The 15,031-nt window shown below is 46.6% G+C and overlaps 1 protein-coding gene across 6 annotated transcripts in view; it reads right to left on the bottom strand.

The window, feature by feature from the left end:
• Positions 1 to 4,844: 4,844 nt before the first annotated feature.
• The window catches only part of GPRIN3 (GPRIN family member 3), a 51,610-nt gene continuing 41,423 nt past the window's right edge, over positions 4,845 to 15,031 (bottom strand). For all 6 annotated transcript variants that reach the window (XM_055796014.1, XM_027779951.2, XM_055796016.1 and 3 more), the window contains one exon: positions 4,845 to 11,791. In XM_055796014.1, the coding sequence (XP_055651989.1) occupies positions 9,268 to 11,682 (2,415 nt within the window). In that variant the 5' untranslated portion in view covers positions 11,683 to 11,791 and the 3' untranslated portion in view covers positions 4,845 to 9,267. The remainder of the gene's footprint in view (positions 11,792 to 15,031) is intronic.

The raw sequence follows: 15,031 nt of genomic DNA, 5'->3' as shown, positions 1-15,031 counted from the left end.
TACTGCATTTGCATTGCCTCAGATAGTTTGTAAGACTTATCTGATTATGGTGTCTTACCTAAACTGCCGTATACCTCTCAGCTTTTCTACTTCAAATAGCTGGTTTACATAAAGGTACAGTCACAGTGGGTGTGGGGAGACATTTGGTGCTCAGAGCATCCAAAAACCTAATGGGAGCCCAGGCATTTCAGAAGGGTGAGTACACTAATGCATGCAGCCACTCTCTCCCCAAAGGCTTTTCTCTTAGCTTAAGACTTACTAAACCTAAGCAATTTGTCTCATTAATTAATTGCTCAGTAACAGCCCTTATAAAAGGAAGACACCCACATGTGAGGGAGGAAAGGTGAGGTGCTCCCAAATCACAGGAGGAGCAGCTTCGTGGATGGCCTCACCTCTGCCATCTCCCGGGCGGACCCCGTCTCTCCTTCCTGAGCCCGGGGTGAGGGCAGCCCAGCAGTCTCCAGCTCAGCACCGGCGTGGGGGCTTCGCAGAACCCGGCACCCATTCTGATACACCAGCCATTTCCCAACGGGTGCCGAGGAAGAGGCGGGCGCCGAGCGGCGGTGCTTTAGCTGCAGGTGTATTTTCCACCAGCTCGTGAGAAACACATCCGCGACTGCTCGGCTCGCTTCGGTCTTTCTGATGTTATGTAAGTGCATCTAGAGAAGAAGCACTGCCATAGGCAGGCTTCTAATTAGGAAAAGAAATAAATAGAATTATGGAATTAAGGCAGAACCTCAGCATGAATGACCCAAATCCCTTCCTTGTGCCGCAGTCCACAGCAGGCTATTAGAAAACACTTTTTTAAAAAAATAGTTAATTCATCACAAAGATGGCACAGCAAAGGCAAATTCCTTTGCAGGCTGGCACCCGTTCTCCCACGCTGATCCCGCTTAATTTGACTTTTGTAAGTGCAAAGAGCAATGCAGCAGTACCCAAACTCCTACCGGCGCTGCTGGAATACGAGTGGCAATGGGAAATCCCGTACATTTACCATTTCCTTATGTGCGCTGACAGCTTTCTGTTGGTCCAAACATGCAGGCTGTCATTACAGAGCTGCCTACGATGAGTTACCTACTGTCACATGGGGTTATAGGTGCCTCATCAACAATGGCTTTCTTTGTAGAGATACCAAGCATCCACAGGGCTCTACAACCTGACCTCAACAGGAGATATGAGGCCCTACACTTCCCACAAATGAGGCTGTAGTTATCTGAACACTGAGTCGCAGTCTTCAGTGCCTGCTTTTTAAAACGTTGGCCAGCAAAACTAGCCGTTTATGGTTCTCAAAGGAGTAACTTGAAATTTGATGAGGAAATCTTTCAGTTTTCCACTCACAATACTGCCAGCTACCACAGAGTGGTTTTGATGGCATTTGAATCCCTAATGGCACGGCAGTTTCTGTAGCTGGTTGAAGAAGCGAAGCAGATATCCCAGGATGTAGTGCTGCTGGTGGAACCTCATATCCTCTGTAAATCAGCTGGTGCATGAGCAAGAAGCCAGACATTCTTTATATATGAAGGCACTATTCCCCTGAAACTGTGATGTTATATGGTCTAAAATCTGCCTCAGATGGAAAACATGCAGTGATGAGTATTGGTTTGATAGGATGCTAGCTTGTTTTCTGCACTGGTCTTTCTTCTGCTGGGTCAGTCCCCTGGGAGTGGGGCATCTCTGGGCTTTTTTCCTACTGCAGCAAGACTACAGGGATGAAGTAAGAAAGGGAGACCTGTTTTCCTGCCCCCAAAGAGAGCTTGCCAATTGCAGCACACAGCTGAATGAGCCCAGCTACCGTAGGGAAACACCCCTCTCCTGGCAGTTTGGGTTCAGGATTAATCTTCGGCAGCCACTAGCATGCAGGAACCTGAACCGTATGCCGTGGAATCCAGCAAAGCTAATTAATAAAATACCCTGCCCAGTTGCCCAAAGCAATGGGTATTTAGCTGAAGCAACCTGAACCCTACTGGCCAACCACCAGCCACAGAAATACAGCACAAGAAACGATGATTTTGGGGAAGAGGGCTCCAGTGTGGGGTGGGCAGCCAGGAGACCCCCAGTAGCAGAGGCACTGTGCAACCACATTATCTTGGGGCCTGTTCTGCTCCTCCTCCCTCACCATAGGAAAGAGCATGCTGAGGTGGGGGCTCATGCTCTTCAGCAGTAGACAGGCACATGGAAATACCATACTTGTAAGATCAGATACCATACTGCCAGATCAAACTACTTCACAGCCATCGCCTGTTATCTTATGCTCTTTTGTATTACGAGATAAAACTTCATTTCTTTTTCTGCGGAGGAAAATGGCTCAGGTTACTCTGCTGCTGATGCTCTCAGCTCTGTGCATGGTGTGCAGGCGTGCTGGTGGACAGTGGTGACCATTTGCTCCAGCAGTGACACCGCAGGGTTAAGCTGCTGCCCTTTCCACCTTGGCTCCTGGCCTGCTGAGCTGGGCCAGTGCTGTGGGGCAAGGGGCTGCTGCAAGGCTCAGTGAATTCATGCGAAAGGGTAGAGCAGCAGCTGCTGCTGGGAAGCTGGTGCTCATGAACCACCGTGAAAAGGCAATGGCAACCGTGAAAAGACATGGAAGGAAGCAGACAGGTCTCTGCTCTGGCAGGGACAGCGCGTGGTGGCTTCCACCACACCGAGCTTTGCAAGCCGCCAGGTCTGAATTCAGAAAGCCCTTTGTAGCTGCTCTGTCGTACAGACATTCACAGATTTAGCCAAAGGGCCACACTTCAAAGTCCTTTCTTTTCCCATGTCAGCCTACAAACAGAGACCCAGAATAATTAAGACAGTGTTCATTTTATTGTACTCGGCATGGAAACCAGGAGATGTAAAACAGCAAAACATTAAATTCCTAAGGGACTTGATCGGGCGGGTAACATCGCTTTAGTATCACTGTAAGACTTCTTCACATGCAAACTTCTGTTGGTATGTCTCGAATGAATGCCACGTACACCTGGATGCCTAATACTAGCTTTACTTTGTACAGTACATCACGTTCAGTCATTGTAATTATAAAAATAATAAAGCCACAATGATACCAGTTGTTAGAAGCCCACAAGCTGTTTTTCTTCTGCTGCTGAGTGATCTGTGGCCACCACTTCTGTGGTGCTTGCAGCAGCCAGGAATTCAAAGTTCACCGACCCTTTCTTCCTTTAACTCCAGACACTTTCCAGTGTGCAACTGAGACCTTAACTTCGGATGTGATTTTATGTACCATGAACACATGGGTCTTTTTCTTCCATTTTACTGAAATTCCTAGGGCAGCGTCTAAACTTGCATTTGATGTACTTGAAACTATTGATTATGAAAAGGGCTAAGGGAAGCATTGTCAGGAGGACCCTCCAGCAGAAGGATCATTTGTTGTAGCAGAGCTGCTGAGAAGCATCTGAGAGACTCGTATTCTGCCGCAGACAACTGCTGGAGACTTTGCTGGCAGAACTGTCATTTATTTCTACTCCAGAGAGTGTCAGTCTAAGCAGAAAGCTAACAAAACCTTAGGTCTAGTATTTCAAATGGGACTCGGCTGATGCGATCCTATCCGTGATGAGCTCAGGTGCTTGCTGTCACCCATAGTCTTTGTGCAGAAACCAGTTTGTGCATACAAGTGTGGATTTCCACACAGCTCAGGAGCCAGCATGCATCTCTGTACACCCCTGCCACTGCACTTTCTGTTGACAGTCTAGACACGGAGGTTGGCCGACTGCTGGGGTTTTTGATATGGATGTGGGAATTGTTTTAGAGACCAGATAAGGAGAAAATCCTTGTTTCTGTATGAGTAATGCATGACACCTGCACACACGTACACCCACCTTACCACACACACCTTACTGCATACACACCAGAAGCTTACCTACAGCAAATGCTTTCCTAGAGGAAAAAATACTTCTTCTTTGTGTGATTTGGCTTAGTAATAACATCATTTTCTTCTTTAAGGAAGCCTGAATGATGAAAGATATGTTGCACATTGCAAAACCTTCCTTTCCAGGATTTGACGCAAAATCCACATTATAAACTCTAGGAAGGAAGAGCTGCTCAGAAAAGCACAAAATCCAATAAATCTCAGAGTTTTTTTTTTTTTTTTTTCTTTAAAAGAAAGATTATATCAATTTCAGTTTGGCACAATTCAGCTGTAATACTTCATGCGTTCTTTTCAACATCTACACTGTCTCAAGTGGGATAATTTAGGCCCCTAAGAGAAAATTGCAGCCATTTCAACATACAGTACCTGACCTTCAGGCCTGTGGACCACTGCAGCATCCAGTGAGCCCAGAGATATTTGGTAGTGCGCAGCATTTGGCTAAGAATCTATGTGCATATCTTTGGGATTGCTGAAAATACCGACCACTCATACAGGCATCACAGAGTCACCAAAAAATAAACCAGCAGAGGTTGAGACGTTACAAAAACAGGGGAGAAAAAAACCACACCAAAACCCCAAAAAACAGAGGGGAGAGTTTCCTTCCAACTACAGCCTTTAACTTCCCAAAACCACAGTCTGATGATCAGTTGTCTCTCAGCCATTTCCATAAGCTGGGTATGAAAGACTTGCTCTGTCCTGGTAACCTTTGCATTCATTTTTAAACGGTGTAGAATGATAGACATGGAACAAGACAATAGAGCTAATAAGCTAATAAAATTTGTGCTTTCATACAAACCTTGCATATACTGAGCTCAGTAATGAAACACTGGTATGGTAGATTCCATCTCGTTTCCAACCTGAAAACCAGTCACAGCCAACTTGAATATTCCATCAACTTCAACACCAGTTTTCATTTGGATTTCTGCTTCTAAATGTAACACTTCAATATGGTCATGAAATTAAAGATAAAAGGTAGTGCTATCTTTAGAGCGTTTATTCACCTTTTCTGAACCCTTTGAAGATGCTTCTCCAAAGGGTCCATTTTACAAGCTTTTACATGGTAGTAGCGGTAATAAACTGAGGTTGTTTGCCTAGTGGTTTTGTGGAAATGCATTTAGATATATCTATACATACTAGCAAAATAGAAAGCTTTTGGAAATGTTCATTTTCCTAAAAGTCACGGGACACCAACGATATGAAAACATCTGTGAGCTCAGAATGAACAAATGGGTGAAACTTAAGAAAAACATTGGCTTTATAGACGTAGGAACAGGAATTCCTTGTGAAGTACCTACATCAACTTCATTTTACTTCATTTCAGTCCCTCTCTCTCCATGTTTCTCAGCAGTTCCCTCTTGCATACTCAAAAGAAGGTTTTCTTCCTCTGAAATGGAAAAGGGAGATATTGTCCTCCTTGTCACTCCAGCTCTTTCCCCACTCTTTTTTTCCAAACTAAGTCAGCAGAAATGAGACAGGACTTTCAGCACTTGTGCCCAAGGCAACGCAAAGCTGGCAGGTACCAACCGAGTGCACAGAGACAGTAGTGGAGGTCACAACCTCACATGAATCCAGGACTACATCGCAAATTGCCTGCAATGAGATTCTGCTTCAACACAGGTTTTGTATTGGCAACATTGAAACGTGCTTATCTCATCTTGCCTAGTGGAAAACTCCTGAAGTGAAACCAGAAGTAACTCTTTCATTCTCATTCACTGCTTTTATTAATGGTTCTGTCCATGTTAACATTCCCAGAAGATGCAGCCAACAGAGAAGAATTTCCTGACAATTAGCTTGTTTCCCAACATTTCTGATCTTGCAACAAACCAAACTGAAGAGTTATTTCAACTGGCTGGGCTGCAACACAGGTCTTTTTTTCATACAGATTTTACTCTTGGGAATGAAAAATACTTTCTGTTTTCAACCTTCTTTTTACTAGCCCAAATTGATTTCCTTTGGTTGCTAACCATCCAACCAATGCAATGTGATTCTGAGTCACAGAGAGAAAAAGAGCAGGGTGGTGGCACACACATCACCTCTCCCTACCCCCTGCTATACCGTTACTCCAAGCACACTTTCATTTTCAATACTGATGTGACACCAAGAACAGTCCTTCTTGGCTGCTACAAGACCGCTCACATGCATAATATTTGCTAATTGCTACCCAAAACATTGTTCTGTTTTGCTGCTGGTGAAAGATGCATCATCCCTACAAGGATACACATTGTCATCTAGACATTGCACACAGGAGAAAGCATAAATTATCAGTATTAAACCAGCAGGTTGCCTACAGTCTGCCCTAGCAAGACAAAGTGAAAATCTAAAATATTTTCCATGAGATGCGCTGGTGATTATCGACTCATTTTTGTGTGTTGGTTTTTGGCACGTTATTGCTTGGCTTCAAACACATGCCTGCAGGCCTTCTGGGCCCACCAGGCAGCATCACCGACGTTTTGTGGTTTGTCTTTGCACTCCTATTTTCCTGGAATACAGAAGCACAGTGCTCTGCTGACCAGTACAGTTTTCCCAAGTATGCTCATGCTGTTGTTCAGATGCATCCACTTCATAACTTGCCCATCGGTGTTTTGTGGTATGTATGTATTGATGAAATCTTCCTGGAAGAAAGGTAATCGTTCGGGGTGGGGCGGGAGGTGCAGGTGGACTGGCTGGTGAAGACTCACAGCTGGAAGCAGCTGCAGGGAACCAGAAGAGATCTCCCATCCCTCATGAAGAAGAGTTAATTCCCGTGCTGGCCCAGCCCCCTGCTCACTCAGTGCCAAGCCCAGTTTGATCTCAATAAAGCAACTCATACCCATAAGCCAGAAATATTTTGGAGAGCTTAAGCTAAAGGATAAAGTTCATGGAAAGTGGTGAATGTGCAATAGCCATTTATTCTCCTCTGGCAAAAAATATAACAATGCATTTATATATTCAGACTGAGCGTATTTGTAAGGGGACAGTTCAGAGTAAGCTGGCTCACAACGCTACAGTGAGGGGGACACGGGAAAGGAGGACGCGAGCTGAGCCAAGAGCCACTGTTTCACGGGAAGACAGGCTGGGCAGCAGCTGGCGAGGGAGGGGGCAGAAGGGAGGCAAAAGGAGCAATGCAAAGCTTTGGACCTGGACAGGACACAGCAAACACTGCAGACAACTCAGGGAACCTCTTCAGGGCTGACATGGACACAACGTGGGAAGAGACACCAAACTTGTCAACTAACCTCACCTAATGATACTGCCAATATTGATCCCACACAAAATTTCACATGAAACTCACATCTCTGCCACTGCTAGGAATGGGATGGAAAAAATAGTATTAACAGAAAAAAGGTAGGAGAGTTTCCTCCCAGTAGGCAGAGGTGGGAAGACACACTCTAATGTGGCACTTCAGAATTAGCAATTCAGCATCAAGTGGGACAGGACTTGACACAACATACAGAAATGGAGCAAGGACGTGCCATGAACTCCCTAAGCATATACCAGAGGAAAACCAGGAGTAAATTCAGTACTATACTTAGGGGCAACACCTTTCACTGATCAAATTATTGTATCTTACAGTATTTTACCTCTCTGCGGGGGAAAAAATTCCCCATAACAGCTGCTTTGAAGGCTTGGCAGTTGATATACTAAAAAAATTCCTAAATAAAAGGGGACCACCTCAGGTCTGCTTCAGACAAAAATAAAAAAATAAAAAAAAAATAAATTCAATACTCATTTACACTGTGTAAACCTGTAAGATTTACAGAGTAAGTTGCAAGGGTAAGATCTACAGAGTAAGTCAGATGCGTGGTACTAGAGACAGAAATAAATTATCGTCATGATTCATGAAAAATCTTTAATGGAATAAAAATAACCCCTATTTTTAACTCTAGTACTCTGCAGGATTACAATATCCAAATCCTCACTGCTTTGCAGGATTGAAAACTAAATTTTCTACAAACTGCAGGAGCTCCCCAGCCTCCCATCATGAGCTCTAGTGGACAGAATAAAAAGCTAGTGGGAAACACATTTCCCAGGTTGAAAAACATTATTAAGGTGAGAAATGTGACCAACATACATTTGAGGCGTTATTGTATAGCACAATTCTGGAGAAACAGTGACTAAGCTACCTTTTATTAGCAGTTTCTACACCTTTTCTAACATTAGAAATACAGCAAAGATTGTCTCAAGACATCAGTACTTCTGTAAAGTAAATGTTTCAAGTTAACAATATAATGGTTTATAATATAGAGAGCATTAGGTAAAACAAAATACGCACAGGCTAAATAAATGGTATTTGGTTTATGAAAGGCAGCAAGAAAAGCACCAAAATACTGCAAAAAAAAAAAGTGGAGTTGGCTAAGGACCTAAAAAGAAAAAAAATCAGTGTAACACACTAGACGTGGGCTCATGGACCCAGATGCAGGGGATGGCTGGCTCCTACAGGAAAACGTTGTTGTGCATCCCTGGAGAGAGAAAAAAAGATCCATACCACTTTAAAGAGTGATTGAGAGCAGAGGTGCTCAGCACCACGGGAGGCTGGAAGCAGGGGCTGCCCACCCCAGCTGAGGAGCCAGAACGGCCTGCTGCTTTGGAAAGACTTGGCTGGAGCACCCCGGTGCAACTAAGGGCACCGTCCCCCTGGACGCGGGTACATCTACCGATGTGCTCCCTCGTGCCTCGCCTGCCCTGGGTGCGTCGCCTGCTTATGCTCTGCGTGGCTGACGCAGGACAGAAAAAGCCTGCAGAACAGATCCCTCTCACCTCCCCTTCTAGCCAGCAAAATCCCATTGACTTAACTTCTCCCAAAGAGATAATCCTTCAGCCTTGATCCTCCCTCTTTGCCTGGTCCTCCGTGTCCATGGGAGGGGAAGACCTGGCTCTCTGGGGCTCACATGAGAACAGTGCCCCATGGCATCAACAGGAGTGGGACCATGTCCATCGCCTTTTTGTGGACTTGCCCCAGCATGGGCGTCTCACACACCAGGAAGGTTGTTTTGCGTTAGGTCTTTACAGCTGCTGAACCTCAGTGTCACCTCACCCAGCTTCCCACAGCCCAACCCTTTGTGTAAGACCTCGTGATGCACACAAGTAATTTCCCGTAATAATTCTGACAATCCCTCTGCTTCTTGCTTTTTCAGAAGGTGCTGCTCTCCCTGCAGCAAGGTGGCAATTTAAATTTGTGCTTTTACTAAGTACCTAGCTTTTCATCTGACAGTAGTCGGGATGGGGCACAATGTGGCAATACACCAGCTGTGGCAATAATAATGGCATGACGGAGCATGTGGCTACTCAGAAAACAAAGGGGAATAATTTTCCACTGTTGCTGCATCATAACCCCAATAACACAACTGGACAGCAGGACTTGAGACTTGAGGGGAGGGATTCTCGCTACCACCACAGACATCTACGCACCCCCGCAAGCCACATCAGTCTAACACAGACGAGGGAGCAGGTCGGACGCAGCAATTAGGACGCCTAAAATTCTGCAGCATGGACTGGAACACGTTGTGCTGCCTCCCTTTCAGTTTTTTATTTGAGGATGTATCCGAGGAAATGGATTTCCGGGTCTGACTGTTCTGAGCCCGGATCAGTTTCTCGTGTTCCCGTATTTGTCTCTGTAAGTGGTTCTGGATGGCAATTCCCAGGGATTCCGGATCAAGAGAAGCACCGTAAACCTCCCACGTCATGCCCTGCTCATCCCAAACAACATCCCTGACGTGTTTGGACTGCTTCACCTGCACTTTCGCCTCCATGGCCGGGGTGGGCTGCTTTTTGTTTTCCCCCAGGTTCGGCAGGGCCTGAGCTGAAGCAGGAGTCGCTGTGTGAAGCTTGCGCCCGGGCTCCTTGGCCTGGAAGCCTTGCTGCTGGGGAGCTGCCGATGTCTCCACAGGAGGGGTGGCATGTGTGGAGCTCACGCTCAGCTCGGGCACCAGCCCTGCCTGCAGGCTCCGGCTGCCAGCCATCTGAGCCTGGCCAGTGTCCCCCTGGCCTCTGCTCTCCTCCTTTCCACCTGCATCCTCTGAGCACGCCTTTACGCGGACAGCAGCAGGTTGGCTGCTGACATCCATCCCTCCTTTAGGATCAAGCACCACCGAGCTTTCTTCCTTTGGTTTTACCACAGATTGATTAGCAATGGCCTCCTCTTGACTCGCACCCTTACTCTGCACAGGCTTTTGCTCAGAGCTGCCCAGGACCTCCTTCTGCTCAGAGCTGCCCAGGACCTCCTTCTGCTTGACTTCACTGCCTGTGCTACAGAGTAAAGGTAACCGGTTGCTTGCCACATCGTGGACAGGGTCTTGCACATTGTTCCTGGATCCTGGGAGAGCAGCAGCAGAAGTGGTGCTTGGTTCACCAGCGCCAGACCCAGACTGTGCTGGAGTTTGATTACTGGAGTCAACTGCAAGCTGCTCCACAGGGATGGGCTTTGGTGGGACTTGAGCCTCCACTGGCAGGCCAGCAGCATCCTTGCTGTCGCGGGCTGCACCGATCACTGTAGTGTTACCCACAGATGTCCCTTGGGAGGAAACTGCTGAAGGGGAGGAGGGAAGAACAGGTTTTGCATTATCTGCTGCCACTGGGGACACGACGTCAGACTGGAGCCCAGGCAGTTTGATGGGCTGCGTTTGGGCCGAAGCAGTCACAGCCGTAACAACAGTTGATTTTGACGTGATACCAGGAGAACACAGGGACTTCTGTTGTAAGGATAAACTGTCAGTAGGTGCAGACTGGCTCAGCCCCATACCTCCTCGGTAAATTACGTGTAGTTCTTCCTCCTCCTCTGGAGGAGCATTCCCTTTTAAGAAGGCAACAAGGATGGTGGGGCTGGTGGAGGCCGACTTGCTTTCCACAGCAGCCACAGCCTGAACCTCAGCATCTCGCCACGTCCTGCTTGCTGCTTCCTGAGTTAAAGACCTGCTCTCTGGCTGAACTGTCATTGTACCCGTTTCTCTGAATTTGGAGAGCTGGGGGGGGCCTGGGCTCCCCGGCTCGGGGTCCGTGTTGTGTACTGGATGCGGACTCCGGTAGCTCGACGGGGCTGGTGCCTCACTGCTCTGCACCACTTCAGTCTTATCTGTGGGATGCAACTGCGTGGTGCCTGCAGCCCTGCGTTTTGCTTCCCAGCTAGCCTGCAGGTCTCTCCCCAGGTCAGCTTCAGTGTGCCTTGCTGGCGAGGCTGGCTGACATGCAGCAGAACCAGTTTTTTCTGCTCCCTTGTCTTTTTCCCCTCTTTGCAGAAGGTTTGCCTGAGAAGTATGACAGGACTCATTACCCCTGACAGGGTCGCCCGGGGAAGAATAATTTAACACGTCAAGTGCTGGCTGATTGTCAGTCCCCTGAGGTTTCAAGGCAGAGTCATCTATTTGTGTCAGGGAGCTTGGTTTTGCCTGGCTGCCTTGCACAAACTGCCGGGAGCTCTGGGGGGCTGGCATCATCTCTGGCCCCTGCCCCACCAAGGGGGCTCCTACCGCAGCGGGGGCTGGTGCTGCTGGTCCCTGGCTGCCTGCTGCCCGGGAGTAACTGGCTGGCTCTACGGCTGCAGGACGCCCCTCCACAGCTTTGCTGGCGAGCCTGGAAGGAAGGGTTTCCTGCTGGCTAGCATCGTCCTCGTGGCATTGCTCGCACCTCTGTGTGCTGGCAGCCGCCGTGCATTTCAGGTCGAACAAGCAGGCTCCAGCAGGGCCGGTCAGTGTGCACGGAAAGCCATTGCTGGCCCTCTCTCCTCCGCTGGGTAGTTGGGGCTGGTGCTTAGCAGACTGCAGGTTTCCCAGGTGGTCCTCCTCTGCAGAAGCTGTGACCAGGGAAAGCTTGGCAGATCTCAGAGGATCTGGTACAGTCCCCATGAACTGCCTGTGAGATGTGGTTTGTCCTCAGCTTCTCCTTGGAGTTTTCTTACTGGGTGGTGGGTACAACAGGGCAGGCTGTTGGTGACGGGTTTCCTGTAAAGCTAATCTGTTAATGAAAGAAACAACAGAGTTAGCAGCAGTCAGATTTAAGAAGAAAAAGTACCCAGAACAGATAGATTTTGCGGCTTGGAGAGAAATACTTGCAGGTAAGGGGGAAAGTGAAGCACCTCATTTGCCTATAAGTCACATAGAAGACAGGGATTTCAAGGATCTCCCAAGTCCAAGGTCTGGATTGAGAAGACAATACTAGGGACAAAGCCACAACAGCTGCCCTGTTGTTGATATATTAATGAAAACATAATGACATGCCAAGAGAGGGGAAAAAAAAAAAAAAAAAAAAAAGACATGCAAGCAGGGATGAAGGGGAAGGGGTGCAGACTTTGTGTGGCAGTTTGAGGCCTCAAAATAAGCTCAGTGTGATTAAAGCCTCTAGCAAGCCACCTCTGGAAGGAAAGGTGCTACCTCACCTGTTGTGTCTATGTGAAGAACAGGTCTGATTCCCACCCCTGTGACGTGAATGAATCCCACACCTTCACTGAGCACCAGCTCCCCTTCCTCCTCACGGGCAGCCCTTCTCTAACTCCACTACCATCAAAGCCATGCTCACAGCGGGCAACAGGTCGGTTCAGACTGATGTGGATGAACCCAAACCCCACTGGCAAAAGGAACACCGAGGGATGACAACCTGTTGGGTGGTACAGATAAACACCAAGAGTAGCTACTGCACTGTACCGCACCAGGGCTGTGCACATACTTACTGCTTTCGCATTTGAATCCTTTGAAATAATTACAAGAAAGCCAGCTCGATTACTAAATGGAGGCACAGATGATATAGAAATCAACTTACAAGCAGGTGATATGAAACTGCAAGGGGAACACTGCAGCACCACAGAACAGTAGGGGCCCATGCCATAACCAGTGAAATACTAGGGAGGGATTTTAAGTCGGTGGAGCAGAGTTATCCAGGTGGAAGTCCAGCCAGGACTGCAGAGAAAACATCACTTCCAACAGGAGGCAATCTCCAAATGCACTCCTTGGCTGGGCTTTCAAAATGACTTGGCACTGCCTGACTTGGACCCTGCTGGAGGGCAAGGGCTGGATCCCTGTCAGTGTCAGCACAGTGGTAGTGGTCAGTGATAAAATCCCACCCCAGCCTTCTCCTAACTGCAGGCGACCTATGCTTGTTTAAAAGACTTTCCCCAGCTTACGCTGCTAGCAAAGCACAGGCATGAGATTTGGGAGACACCCTGAACATTTAGTTTTTACGTTAACCAGAGGGATGAAACTGGAAAAATCATCGTACCTCCGTGTGCCCACGTCCCTGCAGGCACACAGTAGGGTCTCCTTTGCAGCATTACTTGGGAGACACTGCTAGGAAGAGCTATGCAATCACTCAGCTGTTCCAGACCCTCCCTCGCCCAGTAGCAAAATCAACAAAAGCCTTTTCCAGAAACACCCCTCCTCTCCTTCTCTCAGCCTGAATAGCAACAGTAAAACTTCCTTAGCTTCTTTAAAATTAATCCTAAATTTCAGCACATTAGGCTACTTAGAAAGAGAGGAGAAAAACGCTCAATGAAAGGAAAACTAAACCAAATACAGCGAGTCTATTTTTCTAAGAAAAGGAAAATACCACAACTAATTCATTAAGCTTTAAGTCTTCCCGATACTAATAGTTTATTATTTTTACACTGTCTCTTTGGGCTCTGTCCAACCACAGATATACACAGTCGGCTGGGTTAAGCCAGTCCTGGGGAACAGTGATCCTGATGCTGGAGGATCTGCAATCACCCCAAATGGCCTTCCAGCAAGGCTAACGATCGCTAAGCTTTTTGAGAAGTACTGAGGTTATGTAAACCAGACTGCAAATCGGTGGAAGTTTGTGTCCACCTACAAGATGCCTTCACTTCATTTTGTGCTCGCTTTAAAGCCAGCCAACACAGCCCTGAAGGACAGGAGAGCCGTTCCAAGTTCACGCTGTTGTACTATGAACGTCTAATGACCGTGAGGCGAGGAGCAGATGGCTTTGGGCATCTGTTTGTCTAAATTCTGTTACTCTTCTTTCCTTTTCCAAATATTGATGCAAACCAAACCAGTATATACAATTGGGCAGGTCACATGTTTTTGTTTTTTTTTTTTTAAGATCCAGAGTTTATTTAAGAACAACTAAACACATAATGGAACACAACCAACCCCTGTTTTTAGGATGAGTCGTACTACTCAGCAAACAGTTTCAGGAGAAATAAAGATGGCAGAGCAAATCTGTTTGGCTCTTCGCTACACAAAACCTGGGAAAGGCAATCTGCATTCCAGAGCACTGTCTTTAACTCACACCCAGTCAACGGGGGAATGATTCCTAATTTTTCAGTTAAGTGAATTAGTTCTGATCTGAACCCTCACATGAATTCTCCCCATCTGTTTAAGTGGCTCTTCACCAGCATCACTAGGAACACACATTTAAATGACTGCCACATGTGATAATTAGAAGTGATTCTATTACTGAGCAGTTGACACACAATGTCGACAGAGGAAATTCTGCCCCCAAAACCCCACGTAGGTCTCTTCTCTGATGTGGGACCCCAGAGCATAACCCAGATATTTCATGTGACCCTTTAAGGGACAGGGTCATTCTACTGCCTGGGATGACTCCGAAAACATGTTAGTTTATGAGAATAAGGTTTTTATAAAGACTTTGTTGTCATAGTCATATAAGCTACTTTCTTCTTACACTCTTCACTAAACCATCCTAGTGATGGGAGCCAAAGGCATCACAGTAGTCTACATAAATGCAGTAATTTTTGACAATGCTCTTTCTTAAGAATGAACAAAAATCAGAATGAAAGGTATGTCTTACACAAGAGAAAACCAATCAAACCCAACTAACTACAGAACTGGAAAGGCATTTTTATTATTGGAGTCTTATTTATGATAACTGTCTCATTTTTATTATTGGAATCCTATTATATAGGAATGAAGAACAATGCTGGAACCTGCGGGCAACACTGTTCAACTGCCAAGACAGTGAGGATTCAAACCAACAAGCAACATTACAAGCAGATATCTAGAAGAAACAGAAATACAAAATTCAGTAGCAGGCCAAAACCCATGTATCAAAACAAATCAAGATTGCTGATGAATTTTTCAAGTGTTATACGCCTGACCTGGCGCAATCATCCAAAATTTTCTTTTATCAGGAGGTGAAATTAGTATCTCTACAAAAGCCAAAATCAATTTTTATTAATAAGAACAGATTTTCTACCCCAACACAGTTCTCCTTCGCCTTAATCTG

The sequence above is a fragment of the Falco peregrinus genome, chromosome 2, assembly GCF_023634155.1.
Source record: "Falco peregrinus isolate bFalPer1 chromosome 2, bFalPer1.pri, whole genome shotgun sequence".
In the NCBI taxonomy this organism is placed as follows: Eukaryota; Metazoa; Chordata; class Aves; order Falconiformes; family Falconidae; genus Falco; species Falco peregrinus.
Note: the sequence above shows the minus strand (reverse complement) of the source record. Positions and strands in the feature narration are given on the sequence as shown.